This window comes from Clinocottus analis, unplaced genomic scaffold, assembly GCF_023055335.1.
Source record: "Clinocottus analis isolate CAN_PGR_092001 unplaced genomic scaffold, fCliAna1.0.p SCAF_10, whole genome shotgun sequence".
NCBI classification, from domain to species: domain Eukaryota; kingdom Metazoa; phylum Chordata; class Actinopteri; order Perciformes; family Cottidae; genus Clinocottus; species Clinocottus analis.
In genome coordinates, this window is record NW_027175821.1 from 6,437,814 (window position 1) to 6,452,878 (window position 15,065).

General features: G+C 40.0%; 1 protein-coding gene across 4 annotated transcripts; it reads right to left on the reverse strand.

Moving 5' to 3' along the window:
* Positions 1-73: 73 nt before the first annotated feature.
* Positions 74-10,277, reverse strand: tnip1 (TNFAIP3 interacting protein 1). 4 transcript variants are annotated; one of them, XM_068588126.1, is made up of 18 exons: positions 10,162-10,277; positions 8,887-9,069; positions 8,228-8,371; positions 7,985-8,070; positions 7,718-7,774; positions 6,952-7,161; positions 6,315-6,409; positions 5,677-5,866; positions 5,424-5,516; positions 5,243-5,308; positions 4,152-4,283; positions 3,921-4,049; positions 3,699-3,833; positions 3,383-3,508; positions 3,155-3,238; positions 2,445-2,660; positions 2,082-2,166; positions 74-1,743 (listed from the first exon to the last, which is right to left on the reverse strand). In XM_068588126.1, exons 2-18 carry the CDS (start codon positions 9,032-9,034, stop codon positions 1,625-1,627), a joined length of 2,115 nt encoding a protein of 704 aa, XP_068444227.1. In that variant the 5' UTR covers positions 9,035-9,069; positions 10,162-10,277; the 3' UTR covers positions 74-1,624. The 4 variants fall into 4 exon arrangements, with proteins under 4 accessions (XP_068444227.1, XP_068444235.1, XP_068444219.1 ...); XM_068588134.1 differs by having other exon boundaries at positions 2,445-2,570; positions 8,207-8,371; XM_068588118.1 differs by having other exon boundaries at positions 8,207-8,371.
* Positions 10,278-15,065: the final 4,788 nt, after the last annotated feature.

A 15,065-nucleotide genomic window follows, 5' to 3' on the forward strand; every position in this document is an offset into this window, starting at 1 on the left:
GTAAATTTGTGGCCCCCGCCATTTCTATCGTGCAATAAAAATGGACATGAATAAGCAAAGTAAGATGCTAAAAGACATTTAGAATAGATTTATTAAGCCAGTCAAATACAAAAAGTCTCACATGTGCTTTTGCCTACAGCAAAAAAGAAAAGCCTACAAACCAAGAAAATACAACTGCCAGTAATTACAGCATACCTTTCAAAGTGCAATTCGGCAAATTTTTGAGCTCTCACCCATCAGGATATTGTTCCCTGTAACTTAACTTGTTTGATAAGATGGAGCTTCTTCCAATTCATTTGCACACATTGTAAAGCCCTTCTATGTCAATTTAGTAGGTGTTCAGTGAAAACAGTGGCTTGATTTGAGGTTGGATCTTCACATTTAAAATGGTATCACACATTCTGTTGAGGTGTGTAGGCTGTGTCTGTTATCAGGGCTCTTTGTTACAACAGTTCACAGGACAGTCAGCAGACTGTTGAAGTGGACAGAGAGCAAAGCCAGACATCCTGGCAGGTTTTTCTCCTCCTCCAAGCAGTGTTGCTGAACAATTGGATCTGGGGCCCCTACTGATGAAACTCTTCCTCGTTCTGTTGTTTGAGCAACATTTTAATGTTTCAGTACTAGCTGCACTGATTACAACTCCGTAAGTCAAAAAGGAATGACGTCGCCATCGCTGCTGACTAAAGGTTTTGGTGTTGTAACATGTAGATACTGTATGTCGGGGCTGAACTGTGGGCAATAGTACAGGATGCAGTAAGATGAGTATGAGAATCGGAATGAGTGGTCAAATCAATTGTGGTCAAGTAGAAGTGTTGTGTTTAATGAGATTAGGTCCATCATCATGGGAAAAAAAGGTTGTGTATGTACTGTGCATTGTGTATTGTGTCTGATACAAACATACAATGTCAATAGCTACAATATATTGGGATTACACTAACAACATAGAAAGAACAGCATTACTAAAGACAATGATTTACACTTAGTCAATGCAACTATCAAAACAGCAGGTTATAAATAAATTATCAATAATCACAATCATGTTTTTGGTATGATACCATGAAAATTCATTTCCCAAAATTTTTGTATTTCAACAACCACTTTTGAACAGTTACACGTATGGGACATTTCTATAACATTGATGGTACTGAAGAAATCTTCATAAATCAATCAACATTCACATTGTAAATTCTATGATTCAGTGTACATATATAATCATTCATTGTTGGAATGAGTATATGTTGCCTTATTAATATTGGGGAATGGCATCTTGTAACCCTACAAGTAACAAACCAAGTGTCAGGCTGTTACAGATTTGCAGAGATACAAGCACAAAGGTATATTTTCTGGAAAAAAAAAGGACATGTTAATTATTCCAACCTATTTAATAAATGACTTCAGTTCCTGATAAAAAAAAACAAAAAAAAACAAAATAATATTTAATGTATATATTCAGAATAGCGAAGTGTTTCACAAATAGCCTTATAAAACGCAAGTATAAACAACATTACAATAGGATATCTACACTTCAGTAGGAAAATTATAGATCAAATCACACCTTGTCAACTCAAAAACAAACTGATTTCATGCTACTACCCAGACTCCATTTGGTGGGTACGATGATGCTTTAGTGCTTTCCAGGGTCAATGTTCTGTCGCTCCCTTTTTCCAAATCCGGCTGCTGCGGCTGCTGCAGCTGCTGCTGCGGCTGCTGCTGCTGTTGCTGCTGTTGCTGCCGCGGACTGATCTACACACGCATATGAGAAACAAGAATGTTATTTTCACAGTCACACATTTGTGGTGTCATCTAATGAGTCGATGATTTGCATGAGAGGTAAAAGATGGCACTGGTCTGTATTTCTTTGGTCAACAAATCATGTAATGACCAACACAAAAATGTATTGATCCCACTAGCGAGTATTATCTGGTTAACCACAGAAATAATTGGGAGACGAACTACTGCATCAACTGCAATGGTGATTTTCGGTAATTTCATGACATTTTGTTGACAATAAGGAAATATACAGAGGAACACCAGCTGTATTCTTTTAGCAACATGTGTGTACTTGGCTGGCTGTACCTTACCTGCATTTTCTGGTGGTGGTCTTGAGCTTTCTCCTACTGCTCTGGCCCCTCTCGGCTGCGGGAATGATGACTGCCAAGGAAAACCCTGATTAAAGAGAAAGCACGCGGTTAGCTGAAATCACTACACAGACCCATTTATTACAACCAGCAGTCCTCAAGTCTTTGCCGTAACCCAACAATGGTTATTGAATGCAAGCGTGGCTAGGGTGAGCTACAGTCAAGACCTAATTACAACTGCTTGTTTCACCCAAAATATAGCGGGGAGGGGGGGGGAGTAGAGGTGAGAGAGAAAAGGGCCTTGTTTTCTCAGTGAACCAGAGTCACTCCAGAGACAGAGACAGAGGGGCCTTAGAGGACCCTTACCGGGGTGACAGGCTGGAAGTCTCGTACAGGGGGCGGTGCTGCGGCGGCTGCGGCTGCGGCGCCTGCTGCATTGGGCATCCGGGGAGGGAAGTGTATGGGCCAGCCCTCGGGGCCCTGCGGTCCCACCTGCACAAAGGGACCACAGTAGGGAGGGCTCAGCGGGCCGTTCACTGAGCCTGACGTGGGGTCTGAGGTACGCCTTTTCTGCTGCTGCCCCTACGAGGGATCACAAGTACACACGTGATCCCCAATCAGTGCCCGGCTGCTACTCTCAGCGAGCGCAGTGGCCCTGTCGTGGCACGGGCCACCGCTGACCTTCCACCCTACTGCAGCTGACCCCCACTGAGGAGTGTGAATGCTCCACCTGCTGATCCCGAATGCACTGACTAACAACCGAGCTGGAGTGAGGCTCTTGCCCTGGAGGATTAATCTGGCCAGTACGAATATATTAGAGTCAAATTCTATGTGACAGCATTCAGTCACAAGGGGGCAATAGTCAGCTAGGTCTACCACAAGTCATATCCTACTGTATGACGTGTCCCAAAGGCTTGTAGAGCCACTTTCAGTGAAGGCCTCGGCCCTAAGTAAATGCACTTGAGAGCATGGCCAAAAAAAACATATCACCTCTCCAGGCTGACGGCACCATTTCATTTTAAAATGTCATCTTGTCTGCAACTCGACCAGGCTCAGACCTGAGCTGCAGCCAGTACCTGTTTGTGATGCTGCATCTGCAGTCTCTCCAGTTTACATCTCTCCGTACGTTCTCTCTGACACTCGTTCTGAGCCTGATGAAGCTGAACCACAAAAGGAAAAAAATTAAATGAAAAACAAAATCCTACATGAGAGCAGTGCAGTTATAATTGTGATTAAATGCAAGAATCAAAAGATAACAGCATTCCTCGTCATGTCACATAAACAGGAGAGAAAGCACATTTTACCTGATTAGTCAAATTAGTAATCTGACCCTGAAGTCTCTCAACCTGCCGCCTCAAGTCCTCCTTTTCCTCATTCATTCGCTCCCGGTCACTCCTTTCTTTTCTGAAGTCTTCTTCAAAGATTTTCACCTAAAGTACAAAACAACAATTAAAAGCAGCTGAGGAATGTGTAATTGCAACAGAACTGTGTGAATGTAAGAGATGAAAATGTTTGCCCTCCTGATATCAAAAATTGAACTTGCTTATCGCATTTATCCGATACCAGTGCGTCAAAAGTGTAAAAAGTAAATCCTAATGTATGTTTTGTTGCATGTCTAACCTGTTCCTTTAGTACAGCAATTTGTGTGAGCAGTTCCTGTTTCTTCAGGTTATTGGCTGCATCGGCAAAGTTAGCCTGACCAGGTGGTTGTTGTGAGGATGAAGGGGTGTGCAGGTTTAAGGCCTCCTCTAAAGCCTGAAGGAAGACAAAACAAGTATTACACAGAAAGAAAAGTCTCTGTGGAAGAATTGCAGAACGAGTGGAGAGACCAAGTACACTCACCCTGTTGAGGCGTTGGATCTCCTTCTCCTGGTACTCCCTCTGTTTGCTGAGGGGCAGCAGCTGATCCTGCAGGTAGCGAACCTTCTGCTTCAGCTCGGTGGTTTCAGAGTTGAGGCACTCCTTCTCCCCCTGAAATACACACACCCACAACACCTGGTGTAATGTATCCCCTGGTATTGAAATGTTAAAACTATTTATTTTTACCTGGGCTTTGTGTCCTTGTGTTCTCACCTGTACATTTTCAATCTTGGACTTAGCCAGCAGCAGCTTCTTGTCGTAGTCACGCTGCCTCTGCTCTCTCTCAGCCTCCAGCTCGAGCACAGTTTTCTGGGACTCAGCCAGTCGTTGTCTGAGGTCTGTGATCTGAGGGACAACATACACCATGTAGTCGAGGACAGCATTCATCGAGTCCACAAACTAAAGCTATGAAATACAATGTCTCAAACCCCCAAAAAATAATAACGTGATTACATCTCTTTGGTAAAGAGAAACGTCCCTTATTGCATGTGTTAGGATATGTCCGTAGAAATGTAGGACATGAAATTATGAACTAAACCATAGCAACAAGGACACATTTGCAAACACATGCAGTTCTGTTTTTGTATCAAATATGAACAAGCCTAGTGACGCAAATGGATGTATCTTGGGTTCTGTGGTCTAAACCCAAGGCTCATGGTGTTGCAGTCTGAACAAAGTGTGAAGGTAGGTTTGTTCATGATTGTGGGCGAGCACACTTGTAGGTGTGTGAGTATGAGTGTGTACATGTGTGTCTCTGCTGCCCTCTAACTGCACCACGAGAGGAAGTCAGCGGGTACCAGAGAGGTGAGGGGAATTTTGACTGAGGTGTGACAGGCCGCGTGGTAAGTATGCTCAGATCACAAGCTATTGCAAGATTGCACCTTTCCACTGGACAAGCGTATAGAAAACACACACAGCTGCTTCACGGCCAACTGATGCACACAAACGTCAAAGTCTCCTGTTCCTTTAAGATATTTCCGAATTACAAAATCCCTGTCATTTGTCATTTCAAAATCATGTCAACGTTAATGGTCATGGAAAGATTGTTATGATCTGTTATTCCACTGGCGTGATGCAAAATGTGCCGAGTACAGTTTTTATTAAAATACAAAATAAAAAAAATTACAAATGCGTTTTACTTTCTAAAGTGATATTTGAAATGAGAAATTAAATTGTTTGTCATCTGATGAATTGAATTCAGAAAGAATTCGGTATTAATTCTCCTTTCTCAGCTCTTTAATCAGGCGAGCCCACAGCGATGTCTTCCCACACCAATCACAACAGCTGTAAAGTCATTACTGTACCTTCTGTTCAAACTGTGACTTCATGGAGTTCCACTGAACGTCCCACTGCTTGTTCACCTCCAGTACCTGTAAGCAGTGCCAGAAAATGAAACAAATGACACTGAACATATAGGAAACATATTACACAGAGACTTTCCCCTATGGCAAAAGAGGATGAGCAGTAAGAGCAAAAAAGACTCACATCCTTTCTCTGCTTCTCCAAAAGCTTGATCTTCTTCTCATACACCTCGACATCACAAGTTTTACTCAGGGTTTTCTCTACAGCTTTTCCACTCTGGGTGCACACAAAACATTGCTTAATCCACAACATTCCTCCTTAATTCGAACCCCACATCGTAAGAGTTTGTCTAAAAGTGCAGACATGACATGGTGACATGACAGATGTATTAATAAGAGTAAAAAAAAAAAATTCTACATCATTTAATTTAAGTTACCTTCTGCGGTGTGGAGGCCTCCATCTTGGCTCTCACAGCAGCCGATTCCTCCTTCACAGGCTCCTCTTTGGCCTCTGAAGCTTCGATGTCAGATGTCGTCGTTGTTGTTGACGTCGCTGCTGCTGCTGCCGCCGCCGCTGCCGCTGTTGCTGCTCCCGTGACCAGCTCCTTGAGTTTTAGATTCTCCTGCCTGAATCAGCAAGAAAATGAAAATGAAAATCTGTGAGCAAGGTCCCTTCCCAGAGTTTGTCACAAAGCTTCAGGATGATCTTTGGGAAGAACCTACGATACCCTCCGAGCGCAATGACGCCAATAGAGAGCAGTGAAATAATCCCCCATCAAAAGTGAAAGTATGGGTCAAAAATAGGACCAAGTAAAAAAACTGTGCAGGGTTTCATCTGTCAAACAATATCGGGAAGCATACTCCCCTACATGTAAAAGTCATGAGAAACTAAACTGATCTTTCTTTTTTTTTTACTGTGGGACAAAGGAATGAGATGTGAAAGTGTTTGAATTATTCGTCGGGAAAATACTGCAGATCTCATGTGTTCTCTTTGACCATACTAACAATGAAGCTTCTGCTCCAGCGAAAGCAACACAAAGACCAGTGAAATGTAAAAGAGTAAGAAAAACATTACTTCAGCTGTTCCAAGTCATGATTCCTGATGTGATGATCCTCTTCCATTTTCTTACGAAGCTCATTGTTCTCCTGTCTGAGCTGCTCACAGAGAGTCTATAAAACCAAAAAGGACAATAGCAAGCATCCTTCTGTATAATGACATCAACATTTGTTTTTAACATCTGATTGGCTACACAGAGCCAAAAGTAGCTACCTTAAAAACAATGCTAAGTTGCTAAAGGTACTTTGAATACTTTAATACAAGTGTCCAACTATATAACACAAAGTTACTCTCCAGGGACACAGTGCTATATTTAAAATGTTCAGTCCACAAACTGACAAAACATTTTGAAGTTTAGAAACAAAAATGAACATATGTAGAAACGTATGTATGACAGTACATTAAAAACAATGATCGTTATCCTCCTTCAACACTCTACAAATCTACAATCAAAAGACTCCTTTCCTAAAAAAAAAAGAAGAAAAAAAACACAACACACTTCTTTTACAAAATGCAGACATGAGTTACATTTTACCATTGATAATAATAGATTAAAAAAACTGCCTTTAAATCCTCACATAATCAGATTTATGAATCAGGCATTTGACTAAAGTCAATGTGTAGCATTGAATCAGGCAGTCGTCCTGTTGCATACCTGTAGGAGGGAAGTCCTCTGTTCATTTTTTTGGACCTTCGAGGAAAGATGGTGAAACTCCACAGCCATGCGACCAAGGTGAGCCAACAGCTGGTTCGGGTTGGACTCCTCTGCGAATATGCTGAAGGAGCTCTCTAGTCTTTTCAGCTGGCTGGTTAGCTCAATGTTCTCCTGAGGCAGGACAGGGATTACTGCTGCCGCTGACCCTGCCTGGAGACATCAAGACAGGTAAATAGTAAGTCAGTTCTCCCGCTCAGGCTGACTCAGTGTGCAATGTATTTCAACAAACACAAGAATGAAAGATCAACTAAATGTAAGTCATAGTGCTACTATTTTTATGAATAGCAGCAGCAAATATATCTGAAAAGGCCACAATAGGACACTATGCCAGAAATATTCTAGCATAGTGTCCTATTAACACATCCTTGAGGATGTAGTGTGTGAATGAATCAGCAGTGTAATTCTATTCAGTAATAATCCTGGACTTTCCCCTGGCTGACTCAGGCTGGAGCTACCAGTATTAAGTTTGTTGATGAGTCACCACACCAAAGATACGTTCCTAATATTGAGGCAATGTCTATAAAAGAGGAAAGTTTGGCCCAAATATATTACACAAAATAATTACTTTTGGGAGTGAGTACCAGGAGCATTGTGATATTCTAAGCATATAAAATAGTTTGATCAAATTCAAGTTTTTTTTCTTTTCCAGCTTCTGTGGCAGTTAATAATTTATCATAATTTGTGTCACAAAAGGTCTGGTACGTACAGTCAAGGCGTCTGAAGTCTTCCCATCAACATTTACGACCTCAAACTCTGAGGCCTCCTGTAAAAAAAGTACATGCAGTCACTGTAATGCATCAATAAACTTTTCAAAATAAAATAAACATCCTTCAGTTGAAAGCTGCCAGATGTCCAAGACATTTTCCTTAAAATATCTGCATCTAATGTCATTTACAATCTTACAATCATCCTAAAGTTGTTGTCCAAAGTCTGTCTGCACCAAAACATCTCACTCCCAGTACAAATGACTTACACTGGGCTTCTCAGGCTGAAGGGTCTTCCCTAAACAGCTTGTTAGCTCCTCCTTCTGCTCGGCAGTAGGGTGTAAACAGTGTTTACCTAAAGCAATACCAAAACCAAAGTTAGATTAAGTTTCAGTTAAGTAGAACAGTGTGCCCTCTGATTAAAACACTTTTCAGAATAATTATTCAAAAATGTGAATACATACATACAGTTAATAAGTTAAATGAATTACCATCAAGTATGTGAAGCCTACTTTGCGTCTCGGCATGAATGGGCCCTCCCATACACAGACTGGCGGCAAAGCTGGAGGACTTGAGGGCCTCGTTGTCCCTCACGAGTTCCTCCACTCGCTGACGAAGCTTTGATGCCTCCGATTGAGACTCTTCCAGCAAATCACCTGCAAGTTTCAGAGAGATCTTGTCTCTGTCCAGCAGCAGTGTCCGTGATCTAACTTATTTTCAAATACTGCTAAGACTAGATCTATCAGCATGAACAGTCATCCAATGTGATACGATAGAAGTTCGGTGACAAAATATGTTCGAGTATCACTCCCTTGATGAGTCACAAAAAGGAGCAATCAAGCCAGTCACATTGCATACAATCTTTTCAACAAACTACCAATGAAGATCGTCCAGCTTTACTACATTCCAGCACAACAGTCTCCCTTTGGCATTCATGTATTCTTTCTGTCTATCTATCTATCTATCTATACATACATACATACATATACACACACACACACACACACACACACAAACACACACAATATAAATATAATATAAATAACACGTGTGTGTGTGTGTGTGTAAAAATATCCTCAGATATTCAGACAGATGTGTAATTCGAAAAAGCAGCTGGGATTAGCTGTCGGTCCTCATATTTGAGGTGATCATGGCATCTTTGGGAACTTACCTAAGCTCTTAAGTCCCTTCATCCGTGCCCTCAGTATGCTGTTCTCCTCCAGTAGCTGTCTATAGCTGCTTCCCCCTCCGGCCTCGTCCCTGGCCTTGACCTCACCCCCACCTGGATCATAGATGCGGTACGGGCCTTTCCCTTCCATCGCCGTTGCTCACTTCCTAAACATGCTTCTCTGAACTGTAAAAAAGAAGAGACAAACTGTTATTTTCAGCTAAATTCAAAATGTCTTAAGTACCAGATACGACTCAGTAAAAGATAAAGCACCTATTTAAAACACGATGTGTGAGCCAAGCCTTCAGCAAACAAAAAGTGCTGGACCGAATATGTCACCCGTTGCAGTTGGAGAAGCAACTTTAACATTGACAAACGGACACATCTGCATCCCAGGGTAAAAAGTGTACTGCTCATTGGCAATTGGAATGTATGGTAGGTATAGCATGAGAGCAGCAAACATCTAATGTCGACACATAACTGTTGAAGCAGAGGAAGTAAATAGTTGAACAAGAAGCAATGGCAAAAACGAGTATGAGGAAAAATAACTGACTTACTTCTTGGTTCTCATTATCCTACTCTACAAATATCTTTGAACCACAACTTGTATAATGTCGCAATATTACAAAACACCAAGAAATAAAACAAATCTGTGTTTCTGTTACTTCTTGATCGCATTTTAAATAGATACCACCCACTCAGATACGGTATTGTCTGTACTTTGAGCTAGCTTAACAAGCTAGAAACCCCTTTTTCTCACTTTACAATTTACAGCAGAAACAGTGATAACTATCAGCGAAGCAGAGCAAAGAAAATACTGATTATCCGACAGTTTTTAGAAGAAAAAAGCAGCAACATTATCACCATGGTGAAACATATGGCAAGAGTGTGCTAACGTTTGTGATGGTTGACTACTACATCGCTCATATCCAAGGGGGGAAAAAGACAAAAGCACAAAAAATAACTGTAAATGTTCGGTGAATCCTGCAAACAAACCTCTACTCAATAGTCGAGAGTGAAATCCAGCACAATCCAGCAAATGATAGCTACCTTGATTGGCTGAAGAAGGCTAATATTAGTTTTCGCTGTTGTCATGCAAATTGCTAGCAACATCCTCGTTAGCTGTCGGCTAGCTAACACTAGATGACAGTGCGGACAGGAAGTCGCTAGCTCGTATTTTTTACCCAGTATAAATACTTTTATTGACGCAGTAAGTCAGTTGGAAAGCGTAGTTAAGCGACAAACAAAAGAACAAAGAGGTGTCTTTTGTCTGGATACCTTTCAGTTCGCAGTGGCCTCTCGTCTCCCTAGCCCAGACATCTATTGCGGAAGTGGTCTACTGGTCTATGCTGTAACCCGGGAATTTCCACCTCGTTTGATGTAAACAACGATTGATTGACAACCCGGCGGACCAATCAGGGCACGGCGCTCTGTCAGCAGGAGACCAGCAGGAGCCACTGGCCGTAATGTAAACAGTGGAGCAAAATGTGAGTTTGGTATAAGTTTTACCAGAATGACACATGGTGGACTTTTAAATATGTTCATGAATGATAATATATGACGCAATGGCATGGGTGTTCGGAATAAAACAGATAACCCAAAACAGCTAGATGTTTCTATTTAATCTGGATGATTTTAATTAAACGTCTTCTTATTTATTTATTTATTTATTTACCTCTTGTAATTCATCTCATGCTTTATAGTCCAAAGACAAACCCAACCATTTTCATAGAAACATTTTTTTCTTCATTGATAAATTTAGAGAATGGGCTGTTGGGGGTTTCTGTTATTGCGTCACACATTTCCTCTGAACTAGCAGGGCATGGCTAGTTCAAGTTACACTGAACTTTTTACATCCACACTATAGGTTCACAAGAAATATCATGTATGAAAGCTGAGATATACATTATCAATACGGTGATAAGGACAGCACATCATTATTTTAATAATTGATTAATCTGAAGAAAAAGAAACAGCCCATATAGCTCAATTTGACTAACACAGAGCAACACAAAATAATACACTAAGTGTTCACTTTTGAGGAATAGAAAAATAGTTACAGTAAGTCCATTATCAAAATAGGTTTTGGTTAGTTGTCTGTCAATTGACTATTTGATTAATGAAGGATTCCTTTAAGCTCTTGCTGTGATATTGTTGGAAGAAAAAATTATTCACGCTTAATCATTCATTGTTTCACTGTTATATTCAGACTTCTCATCTTACTGTCTCTGTTTAATCTTGCACACAAACTCAGCATGTCTCCTGATAGCAGGGAGACAGGGGAATCTGTATGTTTCTATCTGAAAGAACGTGCAGTTTCTTTGTTATCATATGACCATTTCTTGCAAACCGCTCTATGGGACAAGAGGAAAGGTTCCTGCTTAGGCCGAAAACGTCATGAGGGTTTCTGTTAGTGGGTCATGATGAGTATTTAAGAGGTGGTTCTTTGAGAGATCTTTGAGCAGTCTTGGATATGCAATTTGTCTATCACCTTGTACTTCTGACTCTTCTGACTCTCTGACTTCCTTTCAACGATTAAATGTTCCTGTTTCAATGATTTTACTCCGATCGGTCGAGTGAATTTTTCTAACAGATATGTTAAATGTGGTTACATCAAAGTAATACCATCATAACTGTCTTTAAGTCAAATGCAATATATATTTAAAACGTTGTGTCAGTCATAGGTTGAGAAGGGTTTGTTGAGTATCTCTACCACAGTTTTTTTTAGCTTTATTTCAGGCCCTTGGCTGACCAAAAGATTAATTATTTAGAGCAATAGTGACATCTTGTGGGAATAAACAAACAGGTAATATGTCACCATATTTTTTTGCTGAGTGAGTTACAAAGACCATTCTTTAGTTAACTGAAAGCACAAACTACTTCTGATGCATTTTATCTTGTGACCATTTACAATTAGACTCACTCATACAGGGGTACTTGGTAATCCCAACCAAGTATTGCTTGTTTCTCGACTCCTTTGTAATGGGTCCAAATAATTAATTTAACTTCTAAAAAGTCTATGAATCACAAGTAAAACATGCCGCTGCTTGACCACACAAACAATTAAGACAAAGACCCTCTATATCTTTTTAGATTTCAGAGCATTAGCCTTGGAGTTCTTATCGGGAAGCGTATTGTGTTAACACCTAGTTTCCAAATTCTGTTGCACTATACATGACATGATTTATGATGAATTAACCTAAACAAATCAGAATTTTTCTATTTATGTAACAACCATTATTACTTCCTGTAAGAAAGAAAAATGTGCACTCGTAATACTGAGAAATAGCTAATGTTCAAACTGTTTTTTTCATAATAGCGGACGTGAAATAGTACTTTATAATGCACTGTTTTAGATTCAATTGCAGAGTCACTTGCTTCAATCAAAACCACATGGACAATTAACACAATTACAGATAATATAATTTTAAATGATACCAGCAGCACCCCATTGGCCAGAAAACTGTGTTATTATGTGTCGCTGTGTTCTCAAGAGCTGTCAGCTGGCTACAAGAAAAAAAAACTTATAGTTCACACAGCGTGCCACCAAACACCTTGTCCGTAGTAATAGATGCACAATGTTCCATCTCTGGCTGATGAAATAATAAACAGGCCGGTGCACAAAAACAAAAGCCAAAGGACACAGGCAATGTCACCCATCTTTTATTCCTCCTGGGTAACAAAATATACACCTTGTTTTCCGCTCCCACCTACTTTTTCCATCCAATATTTCAAAGCATGTTTTCTTGGAAGAGTGAGCAGATGACATGTGGAGTCGGCACCCCACCCTGCTAAGACAGTCTAGTATCCCATCCCCAACAGCAGAAAGCAGCAGCTGATAGTCATTATCTCTATGCTGCTTAATACAAAATGTCCGTTTGTTAGCCAACTGACTGCGGCTGTCCTCTTGAGGCCTTCGACCAGGGCCATCTTAGCTGACGAGTCTCTATGCAAAACATCTAAGTCCAACAGGCTCTTCATATTCATAAATTTCAAATTTTGAAAATACCCTTTTTAGTTATATTAATAATCAAAACTACAACCAAGAAAAGGCTTATAAGTAAATTGCTCTCAAGCTTATGTATAAATATTAATAAAGTTAAAAATATATATATTTTTATTTTAGGTTTAAAAAATTGTGTGGTTTAGTTAAAATGGATTTGACATCAATATGCATGTAGTAATGAATTGCAAAAACATAACAGCAAAGTATTTCCTTAAGCAAGCAGGTACCCCCTATGACATATATTTATAGAGCTCACAGCATTCTTGTCTGGTATAAAGTGAAGATATTCTTTTCATTCTGTTACGTTTGCCTCTTATGCAATGTTCCAAACACAGAACAACAACGCCTTGTTTTAGGGACAACATGAAAGTTATTCAACTTACCCTGAATAAAATAACAAAATAAGACAAGATGATGCAACAAAATACAGATTGTCAATCTAATATGCTCTGTTACACCTCAAATGTTAAAACAAATAAACAAAAACTCACCCACACATTCAGCTTGTGTCGGAGAGAAGCACTTTTTAAGGAAACTGGTGAACAAGGAGGGGTGGGGGGGGGAGCAATCAATGTGAGAGTTGGGGAATTCCCATAAAATGGCCTGATACTGTACGCTGCGCCTGAACACAACCTGGTGTTTGTCCAACTGTGCGGCCTGCCTTAACATAATAACGCTACACATTAAAAAGACTGAATGCATTTAGTTGACCTTACAATAGCTTGCAGCACATTTAGGCATTTCAATAAAACTCAATGAATAGATGTGACCACAAAAATATGACACAACAGCATTTAAGAAAAGTGCACAGCTAAAATAAGCTAATTTATGCAGTACAATATATGCAGCTCAGAAAGTAGCTTGTTTGCATGGTCACATCATGGTGGCCATATACTGTATTCATGGAGACTGGAGATAAAAGTCAAAAGCTGAAGCCTCACCCATAACTCTCTTTGAGGATGCAACTGCTTTGAAATATGTAAACGGCAATCTACTTCATGCGAGCTGCACCACAGTGCAAACTTCCCCCAGCTGTCAAAAAGGTATTTCAAAATTGTATATTTTGACAGAGGCTCCATTTTAACAATGTGCTACTGAAGTTATCTCTTAATCTCTCACAATTATTATCAAATGGAGCAATTTCAGGTGGGGTGTGCAATTAAAACCAGAGTGTGACTGACTGCGGCAGACTATTTGTTGCCTTGGATTTTGGCGTACTGCAGGGGATTTCCTCGCCACATACGTCTTTTTTCTCCTTTCCTCTTTTAACTCAAAGATGGCCTGACAACAGCTGCGCTCACACATACGCATGAACGAGACATTGACAAGAACAGAGACAGCTGTCTTGTACTTTTCTTCTGCATGAACAAATATACAAAACGAAATGAAGGAGCAACAGTTGAGCGTAAACATATTTTCCCCTTGCTCATTTGAATGTGTCGGTGTATAGATAACTGTTCAGTAGCCAAGCAAGTCATGGGTTAGGGCCTCTACAGTGAGTTTCAATATAAATACTCAGGGGGGTTGAACGGGCAAACAAGATCCTCATTATTTAGACTTAGGCCTACAATATAGCTGCCATCCAATAATCAAAATATCAGTTTGATTGCATTGTTAGTATTCTGTAAATACCACCCTTTACTATTATTTATTATTTGTTAACATTTATAAACAATAGCTTATGGGTATGTTTGCTTTTATTACGCAGAAGAGACATTGACAGCGGTGGTTTCCTGATAACTAATATGCTGATAGTTCTTTCTGCTGAGCAGAAAAACAAAGGTAATCATTGAACTGCCCTGGCAAACACAAACAAGGACACACCACAAAATCAAAAAATGCACAGGGAGGGAAAATGTGAGCTAGCATGATTTACATTAACTTAATTTATTGAAATGTTTTCCAAGAAGAAGAAGAAGAAGAAGAAGAAGAAGAAGAAGAAGAAGAAGAAGAAGAAGGAGAAGAAGACAGAGTACATTTTTTTGCATTTTGAATCATTTTTATTTTATACGATACCTAAAAATCACAGTAATGTTTGGACGGCCGGCAATCTGAAGGCACTATTCCACTTGCTAATTTCCAATACGATGTACATGTGAAGCTCCTTTCTACAGCGATGTGAACGTGAACAAATTGATCAAACAGACGTGATCTTCATGTTGAATATGTTTTGTAA

Bases quoted from the DNA above. Each gene is read 5' to 3' on its own strand.
- tnip1 (XM_068588118.1), bottom strand. From the start codon at position 9,034: ATGGAAGGGAAAGGCCCGTACCGCATCTATGATCCAGGTGGGGGTGAG. The intron at 5,867-6,314 runs GTAATGTTTTTC...TTGCTGATTCAG, and splicing joins CATGACTTGGAACAGCTGAA to GCAGGAGAATCTAAAACTCA. The intron at 3,509-3,698 runs GTTAGACATGCA...TTTGTACTTTAG, and splicing joins TTGCTGTACTAAAGGAACAG to GTGAAAATCTTTGAAGAAGA.